The sequence below is a fragment of the Melanerpes formicivorus genome, unplaced genomic scaffold, assembly GCF_026170545.1.
Source record: "Melanerpes formicivorus ecotype bairdi unplaced genomic scaffold, bMelFor1.0.p_v2 SCAF_90, whole genome shotgun sequence".
NCBI classification, from domain to species: Eukaryota; Metazoa; Chordata; class Aves; order Piciformes; family Picidae; genus Melanerpes; species Melanerpes formicivorus.
Window position 1 is genome coordinate 1389368 of NW_027142442.1, and position 15464 is coordinate 1404831.

General features: G+C 54.4%; 1 protein-coding gene across 1 annotated transcript; it reads left to right on the plus strand.

Moving 5' to 3' along the window:
• Window positions 1-10922: 10922 nt before the first annotated feature.
• On the plus strand, window positions 10923-13913 carry VRTN (vertebrae development associated). Its single transcript, XM_068165538.1, has one exon. The coding sequence runs from the start codon at window positions 10923-10925 to the stop codon at window positions 12948-12950; it is 2028 nt and encodes a 675-aa protein (XP_068021639.1). The 3' UTR covers window positions 12951-13913.
• The last annotated feature ends 1551 nt before the right edge of the window (window positions 13914-15464 follow it).

Below are 15464 nucleotides of genomic sequence, written 5' to 3' on the forward strand. Positions count from 1 at the left end.
CTTCCACACGGAGTCGCGGATGGTGCCCGGCGTGCTTGTGTCCCTCCTTGCCTACTCACCGCTCGACTGTGTGCATCACCGGCTCACTGACTGAGCTGCAGTGTCCCGATCGGAGTAGAGGCCCTTGAGGCCCCGTGGCTTGGCAGGGCTACGGCTGCGGGCCAGCCTCCGGGGACGAGCCGTGTCCTGGCAACCACAGGGCAGCGATAACGAAATGCCTCCTCCGCTCCTGAGCAAGGAGCTGGACAAGTGTGAGCTGCTCCATCGGGAACCCCAGAGGCTGAGGCCCCAGTGGACAATCCCCGTGGGCAGTGGGCATTGCCCTCTTATTTCAGGGTACATGGGAAAGGAGGAGAAGGGCTGTTTTCTGTCCAGGTTAATTTGAGGTGGGCAGTGAAGCTGAGGGCTGCTTTGAAAGGACATGCAGCATGTGGGTGCCGCCGTCTGCAGGGGATTACTCAAGTCGGAACCTCAGGGTGAGCCAGCGATTCCCAGCGTGATGGTAATGTGTGCTCCCTGCTCTCCTGCAAGAACCAGAGCCAGGCAATATGAAACCCAAGGTGGAGAGGGTAGGGAGGGACTTCACGAAAGCAGCAATGGGCTGTGTCAGCGAAGTGACCCCCTCTGGCTTCTCAGTGACCCCAAGTTTATACAGAAACTACCTTTTAATTTTTTTTCCCCAGATTTGGGTAGTCATCCAAACTCCAGGCTATGAAATGTTTCAGCACAAGTAAATTTCTGGACAAGTCTGATGATAAGAGATGAGGAATCCTAAGAGATGGAATCACTTCCTTCCTCAGGCAACTCTCAGATTTACCATCCTGTTGATGCCATTTCTTCTGCAGAGCCTTTGGGCAGTCCCTCTTTCCATATACCAAGTAGCTCTGCTCTCCTGCCAGTTCCCTGCCTCACAGTCATCTTCCTCTTTCCTCATCCTCATTTCCCTCATCTTTGCTCCTCTGCTACCTGCTTAGGTGTCCAGGCACTTCAAAACACAAAGTCAGAGTATGTGTGCTGAAAGAAGATACATGAGCCTATTTCCTTGGCAAATGACCCTGTCTCTAAGCAGTGTCCCTTTCTCTTTGCCCTCATCTCCCTTTTCTCAGCTCTTTTAGTGCTGGAATTCACAATGCTATCAGTCATACCTAAAGGTTAAGCTCCAGAGGGCAGAGATCAGTCCTCTGAAAACCTGACCTCAGTGATGACTAATTTTTATGTTAAGAGGATTGTTTTTTCCCTCAGCTGTTGCATCAGACCTGGGTGATGGTTGCTCCTAGGCAGCCACATCCTCTCATGGTGCACTGTTGCAGCTGTGGTAATTGTGTGTGTCACCTTGTCAGTCGTTACAGGGACTGAACTGACTCCTTTGCTCCCTCACCTTCCTTCCCCTGCTGATGAAATGGCTTCCTAGCACCAAGGGAATCTGACACAGAGACGAGATGGCCACAACAATCTATCCCGAGCCCATCCTCCTATCTCCTCCCTGCCCTTTGTCCCGTCGCTGCCACCCCCTGACCACCACCTGATAAAGCACATGCCGTGAACTCCCTTTAGTGAATCAGCCCAAGGATTTTTCCTGGGACCACTCCTAAGGCAGCCAAGATCAAGAACAAAAGAGAAGTGCCTTCTCTCTGCCTCTTCATCCCCCCGCCGAGACTGAGCCCTAGACACTCAGAGCTGCTTTCAGCACAGAAACATTTACATCTTTTACAGCACTCCAGCTCTACTTCTCACGTTTCTCCCCCCAGCAAACACCACGGTCATTTCAGAGTGTGCCTGGGGGCAGGGCTTGGGAAAGGACTGGGGAATCACGACTTCAGCAGGGTTGTATGGTTCTGTTTACACTGCAGGGCCATATCTCAGCTCCCTGACTAGCTACAGACCCAAGAGAAACCCCCTTTGCATTGCTAACTCGTCGCTAAAGGGTCTGCCGTGGACCCCGGGAAGGGAGAGCCAGGCATGGCTTGCTAAATCCTGGGCTCCTTGTGGCCCTGCAAGTTAATTCCTTGCGGTGCTTAACCCCAGCCCCATCTGCTCCTGCTTGCTAGGTGTGAAACATCCCATCCCCCGTCCTCCTCTGCCTGCTGGTGGATGCATTTTCCCACTGCCTAGGATGAGTGGGGGAAGCCCCAGTCCAGATCCTCCCATGCCCCTGGTCTTCTATCCCCTTCCTCCTGGCAGTCCCCACTGCCTCCCTATGCTGCCACTTCCCTGTGCTCACTCTCTGCCTCCTGGCCTGTAGCTGTGTCAGCAGCCTGACAACCCACCTTGCAGTGCTTCTGTGGAGTAAGTGCCCCTGGGTGCTGCCTGAATCAAACAGCTGCTGCTGTGACCACTGAAAGAAACACAAAACTGCAGCCTTGACTCTGCAGCTAGCTTGGCCTCAGCTTTCCTGTCCCAGGTCTTCCTTAATGCTGCCAGGCTTGTGCATGCTGCCTAAGGAAGCAATGCTAGGAAAACACAGCCCTCCTGGGTTTTCCAAATTTGAATCTGCCATTTCCTGGCCACTTTTCCAGTCTCCAGCCTCTTCATGCATGCCTGTCCTCACCTGAGCTTGCAGATTCTTCAGTTTGGGATCACCTGCAAGCTTCAGCCCTCTCTCTGATCATTAGTATGAAGGGGTAAAGGAGACCCTCATTCACCTCTCTGTATTTGGGTATGAACTAAACCAACTGATTTTCAGCTGGACCAGCAACCTGAACTGACTGACAGAGTTCCTTACATTCCTGTGCTACCCCAGAGTGGAAGGTGGGAATGGAGAACTGAGGGGGGAGCAAACAGCAGAGGCCAGGCTCAGCATGGCTTAAACCTCCATGGAACCCCACCACCGGCTCCTGCTGTGATATCTTAACGATTCTGCTCTTTCCTCCTCCATGCTCTATGCCTTAATTAGCCTTTCCCCCTCCTGTGGGCCAAACTGCTCTGCTTTCCTTTCCATCCTCCTTCCCCTGTACTTTGCCTCTAACAGTGTCTTTCTACTGTACACTTCAAAGGCTTTGCTTGCTGCATCTCACCCGTGCTGGCATCAACTGATAACACCCCAAAGCAGGCCAGGTCTATCATGAACTCAGTCACTGAAATGGCTTTGGGCCCTTTGGATCTGGGCAAGAAGCAGGCATAGGGAGGAGGGGTGGAAGAATTTTCACCATTCACCTCTGGGAAGAGTTATTAGTAACACAGGAAAAGCAAGGGGGAAAGCAGCCCCCTCCTCCACCAAGCCACCCCAGTGGAGAGCCTGCTGAGGGCAGAGTGCTTTTATGTGCAAGTGGGAGGGAAAGAGAGTGTTAGGGTTTCAGAGGGAAATGCTTTGATCTTGACTTTGAATCTCCTGCAGTTCTCAGCTTTTCCCCACCCCTCCCACCTATGGCCCAGACCCCAGGAAATGGCCAAAACTCCCAGTCCTCACCCAGCACTATGGTACTGTGCTTGGTGCTTCATATTTAATTCATTCCCAGGAGCCTTGGGGAGAAAGGGCACAGTGCCACCACCAAGTTCAAACCTTCCCTCCCAATTCACAGAGCTGGTCAAAAGCCAGAAGAGAAAAGAGCCCTGAACTGAGCAGAAGAAAATTAGAGATGGGACCTACTGTGTGCACTTTGCTACTCCAGGGCAGAGGACAGGCAGACCTGGCTCTCCTGTGCAGTCCTGCTGCATAAGACTGCTAAGTCCTGAACATCACCCAGAATATGAAGTGAGAGGCACCCACTATCAGTAGAGGGACAGAATACTCTGGGTGAATTTCAAAGGACAACACCAGCAAGGAGAGTTCACAAGTCAGAAAGAGAAGAACAGCAATGTGGGTGCTAGGGATGGGAAGAGGGCGGCACTGAGGGGTGCTGTAGGAAGGGGGAAACCCCTGAGTCTGAGTCACTGCAGAATAAGTGGGCAACAACATCTGGGAGAGCCTTAGAAGTCCTCCTGTGTCTTGTGCAAGATAGGACCTAGTGCCCAGGCCAACTCCCCCCGCTGCCCTTGCAATATGAAACTCCTGGATGGACCTTACCACCAAGCTATCCTAAAGTTCAGGCCACATTCTTCTGCCATCTGTGTCTTCCCTCTGTCCTCAGTCACATAGCTGAAGTCAGCCATGGTAACTGCTCTCACTCACTGAGGTTGATGCACTCAGATGTCCGTATCTGTCAGTTCTCATTTGAACACCACTAAATAGATTTTGCTCCTTGCATCATCTCCTATAATTCAATCACTCCAGCTCTGTTGCTTCTGGCTGAAAACTCCCTGAATTTTCTCAGTCTCCCTCCCAGTGTGATGTGAGCAGACTTGGACAAAATTGTCTGTCTGCTGGTGCTCAGCACCATCCTGGGGCATGCACAGACAGGACAGTGCCTCACGGAACCTTGCCATCCCTTAAGGCTCATCTCTTTAAGGCCCAGCATCCCTTTAAGGGCTCCAGCACAGATGTGAATCATGGCTTCAGAGACAGTTTGAGGGCTAGGAGTAGGAAGCACCAGACAGTGTGAACACCAAACCAGGAGACACCTGTCATTCCGTTTGGACAAGTTACTACAAAAGATGGGGCAGACTCCATGTTTTCCAGGTTCCTGCTGGGGCCAGAACCATTTGACCTTTCTTCTCCATAAGACTAGTGGGCAGGCTGCAGCTGCAGCAACCCTATTTCTGTTGTCAGTTTTAGCTGCAATTCCACTGGTGTTTTTGGCAACTGGTCCACAGTCTGACCTGCCTTGAATTGCATTTGGCTGCCCCAGGTGTTTCAGCTATACCTCATCCTGTCTGAATGGTCTCCTCTGCTCCAGCTTTGCAGTGCTGCAGTGGGTAGGGTGCTCTGATTCCTTTCATACCTGGAGGTTTTCTAAGTGGGAGTGGAGGTAGGAGTGGGGAGCTTTCCTGTTGGGGGGGATACCTGAGTGTTTGAATGTTGTCCCCATGTGTGGCACTGTGGGGATTGTGAGAAAGCCAGAGTAAGCCCCACTTTATACAGGAACCCAGGACCAAGTCTTTGGGACACACTGTCTCACGAGGCTCAGGAAAAATGTTCTGATTGATAATTTTATCTGCTGAACAGGGAGGTTGCTCTTGACCTCAGAGAAGGTTCTGTGCACAAACTTGGAGCAATAAGACCTGCCTTACAGCATGGGGAAACACACTACCCTGAGACCCATGAGCAGCTGGACATCTCTGCATCTTTGCTCTGAGCATTGTCTGAGAGAGGATGGGCTGCAGCAGGCAGGCTAAAACACAACAGATAGAAAAGCTAAATGGTTAAGGTCTCCATGGCCTACTGTCACGCTGAAGCATCCTGCACCAAATCAGGGAGCATTCTGGTCCCCCAGCAAACTCCTCCAAGGAACAGAAAAATGCTAACTACTTGTTTATATGCTGGAGGCCGGTGTGTGCAGTCATCTGCATAACAGAACTGCCCAGGCTGCCTCTTTGTGTGTTTTCCAGCTCCTATGTTAATCACTGACCCTGCTGACTCTGGCATTTACCAGTGTCTCACTGCCCTGTGAGCACCGCTTTGCATTTGCAACCAAAGAAGTTGAAAGGATGAAGGATGAGCAAGGAGCTCAGCAGCTGTGGATATGAACACCAGCCTGCTGGGCAAAAGATCCAGGACTGACCAGGTTGATAATGGAGTGGGTCTGGCTCTGGAAGATATGAAGGTTGTCTCAGGAAGAAAAAAAAAGGCTTACCAGGGTATGGTTTAGGTCTCTCCTCCTTGCATTGTAGCTTTTCTGCATCCAGTGAGAGCGACTGCTGTGAGTACTGAAGGCCAGGGTTCAGTGTCAGCTAGGGTGGTCGCCCCTAGGTGAGGCTGGGATGACTCACAATTAGCCAGTCCACAGCTTCCAGTGAGCCTGTTCCTCCTGCCAACCTCTCCTTGCCCACCCTCCCCTTGCACTCCTGGACTCAGATATGAGGCAAGAGAAGTGAGAAAAAGCAGTTGAGGGTATGTACTCCTGGCCACACTGCAGGGAAGGTGTCCCTTGATGCGTGCTGTGACACATGCTCCCAGGCTAATGTCCCCTCCTCAGAGAGGGAAGCGGGCACCTTTCCCCTGTTTGAAAAGTCCATGTTTAGCTCTCTTCCCAAATTGCATAAGAGTTCTATCCTGCCCTCTCGTTGCCAAATGCTGCAGTCACAGTGAGGTTTCCCACGGGTGGTGACATGAGGGGAAGCAAGCCCTTGCTGTTTCTGACATGGGGAGTTACTTTGCACACCTCACTGGGTGGGGGGATTGTGATTAGTCTCAGGCTGGTCCCCAAAGGTAGGCTGAGGAGAGGAACCCAGATGCTGCTTGCAAGTGGAGCTACAAACCACAGGGTACATGAAGCACTGAGACCAGCTGGTGAAGGACCTATCTCTTCCCTGTTGATCAATCTGTGTCCCCTGTAGTTAAAATGCACACATCCCTCACACTCAAGAGCAGACAGGCTCCTCAGAGACCTGTTTTGGGGTGGTGTAGATTGTGATAAAGCAGGTCCTGGACTTGTGAAGAAGACATTGGGGTAGAGCTGGTGTTGGCAACATAGTGATGGTGGAGCGAGGTGCCTGGCATGCAGGCTGTTTGCACAGCCTCACGTGATGCCCGAGGGATGGGATGAACCCATTGTGCAAGCAGGAGTAAAAGAAGGGGATTTCAAGATTAGACTGCGGAGGAATCAAGGCAGAGATAGCAGGGAGGAAGGCTACAACACTGAGGGCCCAGGCACAGCTAAGGCAGGCAGATGCAAGCCTATTCCGGAGGCTGCCCAAAGCTGAGGTCAGGCAAAAGGCTGCCGTCATTTTAGTGCCTCCTGCAAAAATTTTTGACAGCACAGCTGAGCTTTGCCAGCTTTACCTGCCCGGGGGTCTCACCAGCATTTCTTTGCCGGGGTGAGGAAGTACACTGCTTCGGGAGGGGAACGGGCAGCTGTCTCCTAGCTAGCAGTGCAGTGAAAGGACCATGGCCTCGGCAGGAGCAAGTAGGAAGATGCACACGCGCTGTGCCTACCCCGTGGACTGTAGTGACACTCACCCGGGACCTGCCTGCTCCCCGTGGGACACAAGGGATGCCCCATGCAGGCACCCACCTCCCACTCCGCAGCCCTTGTGGGCTCTGTCGCCAGCCATGAGGCCGCAGACCCGGGAGATACCTCGGGGCAGGAGGATGCTGTGGGGCGGCAGGCTGCCGGGGAGCAGCGGGGCAGGGCGGCGGGAGGCGGCGGGCCCTTTAAGCGCGGCGGCGGCGGGACAATGGCCATTATCACTTTAGCTTTGGAAGTGACCCCCGGCCCGCTCCGCTTTCATCTGGGCCGGGGCCGCGAGGATGGCCCGCTTCCTGGCGGGGGAGGGGAGGAAGGGGGCAGGCGGGGAGGGGCGGCCCGGCCCGGCTCGGCCCGACCCGGCGCCGCACGCGGCCGCCCGCTCCCGAGGGTCACTGCGGGGCTGGCACCGGGGCGGCAGCGGCGGCGGGTCCGCGCCGCTTCCTGCCGCCGCCCTTAAAGGTGCGGGGCGGCCGAGGGCGTGGGTGGGGTGCGACCCGCGGAGCCAGGTGAGTGCCGAGCCGAGCGCCGTCGGGGCGGCGGTTTCCCGCCGTCCTTCCCTAACCCTGACCCCGCGGGCTGGCCCGCTGCGGCGGGCACCTTCCTCCGGCGGCCAGGCGCCCCGTCCCGCCCTGCCCTCAGTTTCTGGTCGGAGGCTGCACGGCACCGGCGACCTCTCCCCTGCCCTGGGGCTGTTCATCCCTTTGTCTCCCGGGCCGGAGAAACGGCGGCCCCTGCTCCCACCCGGGGCGTAAGGCTGTCCTCGTCTCGGGGGCCGCTTTCGGGAGAGGCGAGAGCGGCCGTGGGGGCGGCCGTGGGTGCACGTTCACGGGGGGACGGGGCTGGAGGCGGCTGACAGGCGCTGCTCGCAGCCGGTGCCCCCGCCCGGGAGACAGCTGAAGTCGGGTTTGGCTGCAGCCCTCCGGCCTGGGTGAAGGCGGGTCCGTGGCTTCTCACCGTGCGAGTGTTGCCCCATTTTCTGGGCTTTAGTGGAGGCGTGGGCGTTGGCAGACGGAGCCGGCTTCTCCTACTACCTGAGCTGCGAGCGCTGAGCACCTCCCGGAACTTCCCCCCCAGGGATTTTTGTTCCAGTGGTGTTTCTAGCCTAGGCAGTCCTTGAGATTACAGCTTCTGCTGTGTGGTTGTGGTAGGTCAGACCTCCTCCTTTCCAATGAAACCTTCCCTGAGCCTGAGCTCACAGCTGGGTCTAGGAGGTGGGCCACCCAACCCAGTTGGGTTGGTACTCCTGTTGCTTGTAAGGCACTTGCAGTCCAGGGCAGCAGGGACTGAAGTCTCCTGGATTCCTTCTGGTGGGAGCGTTTTTGGGGCTGGCTTGGGGAACTTGCACTACTGGATGCCACCAGCCCATCAGTTTGGGTGAGGGAACGTGATCTGCAAGTGCTTGCTTATCTGTTACAATGCAAAAGCGGCTAGGTGAAGTAAAGCCTCCTTTATCCACTCTCGGTGTGGAGGCAGTTTTGGAAGCACTGGTCTGTCGTGTTCAGCTGGCTTTGCTGGGGGTGTGCAAGGAAAATGTTCCCCTTGCAGCAGGTCCTGTGTGTTCAGAGCTGATGAGTTTTATCTGGGAATACACCCAAACTCCCACCATGGCTTATTTCTGCCCCCTTCCATCCTGCCCTGGGAGCTCACCTGTGCTGTTGTAGTTGAAGGGTTTGCCTTAGGATCACTTTTGAGGCTCTGTTGCTCTGGGCAGCAGAAGTTGGTAGTGACATTATAGTTGTGGTGGTTAACACTTATGGACAGGACTAAATCCTGTGCCTCCAGCTCTCCTTTTTACCCTTCCTCTCCTCCACCAGCTAAAAGGGGGGTGGGCTGGGGGAAATGCCCACCAGGCCATAAAGACCAGGGTTGTTGGTGGTGCTCTCTAGGCTGTGTCAGCTCCTCACTCTCTTTAGGGGAAAAGCTTGCCTTGCCTTTTCTGGCTCTTTTCTGGGTTAGTGTTCAGCTGGGCTGTGGGGGCTGAAAGAGGGAGGTGGCTGCCGTGGAGGGAGGTGGCTGTCCTTGAAAGGGCTTGGCTTGGCATGGCATGGAGAAGGAGGACTTAGGCTGTTGCAGCTCTTCTGATGAATACTTTTGCTTCAGCTCCTAAAGCACATGTTGGACTTAGAAGTTTACAGAATTTTTTACTATAAATTGCCATGAACTTCTAGGAGAGCAACAATAGAGAGACCTGACCTGAAGTGTCAACCAGACCAGGATTTTAGATAAATTTATCTTCTCTGCTTCACAGCTGTGTGCATTCTGTGTTGTCTGATACCTGATGCCCCACAGCTGTGGGAACAGCTGTAAGAGAGGGCCCTGATGTGCAGGAGACTGAAGAAGCTTGAAGCAGGGGAAGGGAGCTAATTTGGTGACTAGCTGTGTCCCGTTAAAAGGCAAGGGGCAGCAGCAGCATGGAAGCTCGTGGTGAGATAGCTGGGAAGCACCCATGTGATTCTGTGGCACCTTGTTTCATTCACTGTTTGGTTGTGGCCAGGGGCTGTAGATGTTATAAACTTATCTGCAGCAGAGCACAGGGCTGAGAATTGGGAGAAGTCAGGAGGGACATCTGCTTTACTGCAGAGCTGCTGTTTTTCCTGCCTGGCTCTGCTGTTTCCTTACAGAGCTTTGAGTACATAGTGACACGTGTGAAGTGTTGTGGGAAGGTGGGTCTCCAGCTGGAATGTGAATCAAGTAGACTACAAATTGATACCTTGCATTTTGGAGTGGTATGTGAATGAGCCTTAGGAGAAAATGGACCATGGTAGGTTTCTTGGTTGGTTAAAGTGATGTAGTCACTGGGAAAACACTGATTAAAAAGGGATAGACTGAGCTGGCTGATAGGGAAATGATGCTGAAGAAGCACTTATGGAGCTTGGATCATGGAGTGTGATCTGCAGTTGTGAAAGCTTCTGGAGGGAAGAGCCATGCAGACATCAGGACCTAAGCTGACAAAGGAGGATGTGCAGGGTTCACCCTTTGAGTGGGAGCTGGCACACAGATGGAGGAACAACAGGACTGGGGTGTGCTCAGGCATAGAAAATAGACCCTGTACAGCCTCTGAAGTACACATCCAATGCTCATGCTCCATCTGCACCTCTGGGTTGCCTCCTGCTTGGTAACGTAAGTCCCTAAGTGCTCCTTTTGCAGCTTCTCCTTGGCTAGTGGTATGTGTCTGCTGAGCAGCAAGTGACATCTAGTGTCAGCTCAGGCAACAGTAACTGAGGCTTGGGCTGGCTCTGGTTCTTCCTCCTATCCCAGGTTTTGTGACAGAAAAATGAAACCTCCCCCCAGTTTTATCATTCTATGGAATGAGCGTGGCTGCAGTGCCCTGCTCTGAAGGAGGGGCCAAGCTCCTTGCCCCTTCTGTTGGGCTGAACACCTTGAGCCAGGTCCCTCTATGCTCCTGTGCAGTGTTACTCTGTCACAGGTCTCTTCCTGTAGAGATGACAAATGTTTCCCTTTGAGGCTTTCTTCTCGCTGTGTGCTCGTAACAGGATGGTAAAACGAAAGATTTGGAGCTACTGATGGGAGAGCCGGGTACAGGGGTGAGGCCAGGTGCAGAGCCAGGAGTGCAGGGGTAGGAGGTGAGCTGTCTTCCCACACTCATAGGTGCAGTCACTCCTCAATTTCACCTAGATCCGTGCCTCTGGAGGTTGTGTGCCGTGTGTATTGCCCACAGGAGGTCACCGGAGAGCAAGCTGAGCCCAGGTCCCTGTCCTAGGTCTGCTTGTGGGGACCTGGGCTTCTTTCTTTGTCCTTGGAAGTGTGGATGGCGGGGCGAGCAGTGGCCTTTCCTTTACCCTTTTCCACCATCCTGCCCTCTGGGGAAGAGGTGGGCCTAAAGGCCGGGTCCATGGTAGTCTGGAGCATGTGCTAGTTTAACCTCTGGTGACATCTTTGTTTTTGCTGTCCTTCAGGATGATTCAACGGCACCAGCTGGTGCAGTCTGTGCTGCAGGAGCTGCAGGAAGCCACCGAGTGCTTTGGTCTGGAAGGTCTCACCAGTGCTGTGCTGGAGGCAGAGAGAACCCTGTCATCTTTCTCCCTGCCTGGCTACTGCGGGAGGCAGTTCCAAGAGGAGTTGGAGGTTGACCGGGTAGCCAGAAGCCTCTACCCTGAGGATGCTCCAAGTAACATGCTGCCTCTGGTTTGCAAAGGTGAGGGGAACCGTCTCTTTGAGGCTGCCAGCGTGCTGCTCTGGGGCAACCCCAGCCTCAGCCTGGAGCTGCAGGTGCGTACAGTGGTGGAGATGCTGCTGCATAAGCAATACTACTTGAATGGCATGATTGACTCCAAGGTGATGCTGCAGGCTGCCCGCTACTCCCTCTGCACTGACGAGACCCCAGAGATGACCAGCCTCCCCATGGCTATACTAGAGGCCATCTTTGATGCTGATATCAAAGCTACCTGTTTTCCTGGCACTTTTGCCAACATGTGGCACGTCTACGCTCTTGCCTCAGTTCTGCAGTGTAACATCTACTCCATCTACCCCATGAGCAACTTGAAGATTCGGCCTTATTTCAACCGCCTCATCCGGCCCAGGAAGTGTGGCCCACGAACCTCCACCCTCCACATCATGTGGTCAGGGCAGCAGCTCTCCCGGCAGGTCTTCAAAGCGCAGTACTTTGTGGCTGTGGTCGGCCTGGAGGAGCTGGAACCCACGACGCCTTCACCGGAGCCTCCTGTCCAGCCGATGAAGACCCTCGAGCTGCTGAACAGCGACCCCCAGCTGACTTACTCCAACCTGCGTGACCGGTACAGCATTACCAAGAGCACCTTCTACCGCTGGAAGCGCCAGTCCCGTGAGCACCGGCAGAAAGCGGCTGCCAGGTTTGCAGCTAAACACTTCCTCCAGTCCTGCTTTCAGGAGGGCAACATCATCCCCCTCCAGCACTTCCGACAAATGTTTCCAGAAATTTCCCGATCCACCTACTACGCCTGGAAGCATGAGATGCAGAGCATGGTCAACGGTGATGCCTCTGCTCTGGCTGAGGCACATGGCTTCCAGGAGCTTCACAGGGATGTCCCAAAAAAGGCTGATGTGGATGAGCCAGCAAATTCAGGGGGGAGCTTAAGATCCCCAAGTCCTTCCGTTGACCCTGTCCAAGCGGGAATCTTCATGCAAGGAGCCAAATCCTACCTGGAGAAATGCATTTCCATGAACACTCTGGTGCCTTACAGGTGTTTCAAACGCAGCTTCCCTGGCATCTCCAGGTCTACTTACTACAACTGGCGAAGAAAAGCCATCAAGGAGAACCCCAACTTCAAGTCCCCCCAGCCTCCCTCAGATAACCAGAAACCTCTAGCAATAGGAAAGCCGTTCCTGCAGCTGAAGCCAAGCAGTGTGCCTGTTAGGAAGAGGCCAAACAGAGACCGGCCAGCACCTAGGAGCCTCCTGCAGCAGAAACCCTCTCTGTGTTGGAGGAAGCAGCTGCGAGATGTGGCCAGGAGGCAGGTCCAGCAATGGCGGCTGCCATTCTGCCAGTACCGCCTGCGCTACCCGTCTCTCTCCTCCACAGCATACTGGTTTTGGAAGGGCAGTGGTGGGGCCCTCAGGCAGCATTGCCTGCCCTGGACCGGCTCCAGACGGCCATTGAACCGGGTGCCTTCCCCGTCACCTCCCAGAGCACAGCCAGGCCTCAAGCCCCCGTGCCCCACGGAGGTAGCCACCAAGCAGCCAAACAAGCCGGCTCCAGCTACGCCCTACAACGCCACCATCTCGGGCTACGCTGTGTCGGAGCGAGCCAACAGCCGGATGTTTGTGATGGATGTGATTGCCACTGCCCAGTTCAAGGCGCAGGCCAAGCTATTCCTGCAGCAGCGCTTTGAGTCGAAGACCTTCCCCACCTACAAGGAGTTCAGCGCCCGCTTCCCGCTCACGGCACGCTCCACTTACTACATGTGGAAGCGCGCTCTGCACGACGGGCTGACGCTCGTGGATGCCTGAGTGCCAGCTGCCTTGGTCACAGCTCCTCTGCTCATTGTGCTCTTTTGGCCCTCCAGCAGAGCGCCTGGGCTAGGGCCCTGCTCTAACTTCTGTTCTGGTTTGGTTTGATTTGGTTTTGTTCCTAGTCTCTGGTCTTTTTTTGTGTGTGTGTGCACGGTTCAGTCAGGCACGGGAGCGTGGTGCCCGTTCCCAGAGATGGGAGGAGTGGAAGGAGGAGGTGCTAAGCTGCCCCAAACGGGAGGGGCTAGGTGGTTGTCCTCTCTGTGCTTGGAGAATGAGCACGTGAGGGAGTGCTGTGCCAGTGGCACAGGAATCTGCTGGGTCTCCTGAGACAGAGGACTTGAAGAGATCTCTGCCCTGGGTGGTTGCTTGAATGAGTAACATGGATGTGCAGGATGAGCATGGAGCTGCCCAGCATTCCCTTGGTGAGCACAGCAGTGCTGGCTCAGTTGTGGGTGAGGAGGGACCGAAGAAGTGCTCTGCTTTATGGGACAAGCATCTTTGATCTGGGTTCTTCCCAGTTAAGGAGAACAAAAGCTCCACTTGGGGTCAGCACCAATGCTACCTTGGCTTTCTGGCTCTTGTCCCAGTCCTCCCTAGAAGGAGTAGAGGCTGGTAGAAGCGGGGATTTGTTTGTGTTCCTACTGCAGTCTGTCTGCTAGCAGTGCAAAGCTAGGAGCCAGTGTCCTTTGCAGGCTCTGGAGCAGCTGTCCCTGACCTTTCCGGTCTTGTAGCAATAACCTTTCACACAATCCTTTACTCTCACAGCTGGCAGATGCCTTACTTCCCTAGAGTGTCTCTTCCCTGGTGCCTGGGAGAAGGCAGAGAGACCAAACCTTGTGTGGCCTGTGTCTCCTGTGCCATGCTGCAAGCTGGGTGCAGGTGTCTCCTTGCAGCCAGTCTAGAAGCATATGCATCTCATTTGTAAAAAATCAGAGCAATAAAAAAAATCTTCCACTCCTAGTCCTGTGTGGTTTCTTTTGTTTGTATGATTTCTGGGCAAGGCTTTCCCCTCCATGTCTGCTTCTGAAACTGGTTTGTGAGGGGAGAGCCTGCATACACCTCAATCCCTTCCGTGAAGGTCCTCTTCTGCTTCCTAAGACCTGGTGGGGACCATCAACTTGGCTCTCTGGATTGTGCTGTCCTTGGTGACAGGCCAGGACTGAATGCAGGGCTGGGAACAATGCAGCTGGTACAGCTCTGTGTGGTGGCAGGGATGCCATGGCAATATCTGACATGTCAGTGGGTGGGCCTGCCCTGAAGTGGTGGTGCTGTAGAAGGCTTAAAGAGGCTGTTTGCACCTCTGCCCAGATGGAGTCTTGCAGTGCAGGGTTGTGGGGTCCCTGCCAGTCTGGGATCTGCTGGGGGGGTCTCTAAAAAGCATTAACTCTGCAGTATACAAGCTTCTGTGTGGTGTTTGCCAGCAGGGCTGAGCTGTAGTGGCTGCTACTGCCGAGGAGGGTGATGACAGCTGCAGTACTTGATTGTAGGAGTCAAGATGCAGTGGTAGTCCCTTAGATTTGCTTGCAAATGAATTCGTTTTCTTCTTTCAGCATGTCTGTGACCTGTCAGACTCTACTCAGCCCAGTCCTGCTCCAGGGGCAGTCTTGCTTCATTGACCACTTAGAGGGGAATATGTGCTAGAGAGTCCTGCTGGGCTTTCCTGGGCATCAATCTGCTTGACAAAGCAGGGATCAAAGTCATCTTGTGGCATCCTTGGGTGTGAGGCAGTCCCCAGGAGCAGTTCTGAGCCTTTTCAGATCCTGTTTTGCTTTGTGGCCTTGTTGTTGTTGGGTCCTTACCACCACCCATCCACTCCACTGTATGCTGTGTAGCTGTAGAGGAGTGAATCTGGGGCAGCAGATGCCCCATGGAGGGGGGCAAGCAGGGAGCTGTGGAGCAGTGCTGTGTGCTGCTGCAGAGAGCCCTGGGCACCCCGGCTCTGTGTCAGGAAGTAATTGGAGTAATTAGCTACCAGAGAACTCCTCCAAGGGTATTCTGGTAATTACTCCAGAGTGATTACCTGTGTTTCCAAATTGCTGGAGGCTGGAGATAGCTGCTTTAGGCTCCAGCAGTGACTGTGAAGGTGGACATGAGACCCCCTGAAGCACACCCAGAGGAAGGAGGGGTGAGGTTTCTGACAGTGAGGGTGGGTTTTCTGACTGTGGGTGCTAACACATTTGGGGCCATTTGGAAAACTCTAAAGCTGGGGCAGACTGTACAGCAGCAGAGCAATGGCTGGGGCATCCCTCAGCATGGCACAGTATGGTGGGTGGCTAATAGCTGCTGGTGGTGGCAGATGTCATCAGGAGAGCCTGAGGGAGCCCCTCTGGTGGTAGGTACCCAGTTCTCTGCAGAGTACAGTATGGTTTCTCCTGCTTTCTGCCACTCAACTCTCCCTGAAATGGGATTGTTGCATGCCTCACCCTGGGGTGTAGTTGCAGGATAAATCTCTCCTGGCTACTGAATTTGGGCTCTCTTCCCCCATCCTCCACTACCCTCATGTGGCATTTT

Excerpts from the sequence above, each read along its gene's own strand:
- VRTN (XM_068165538.1), top strand. The coding sequence starts at position 10,923 with ATGATTCAACGGCACCAGCTGGTGCAGTCTGTGCTGCAGGAGCTGCAG.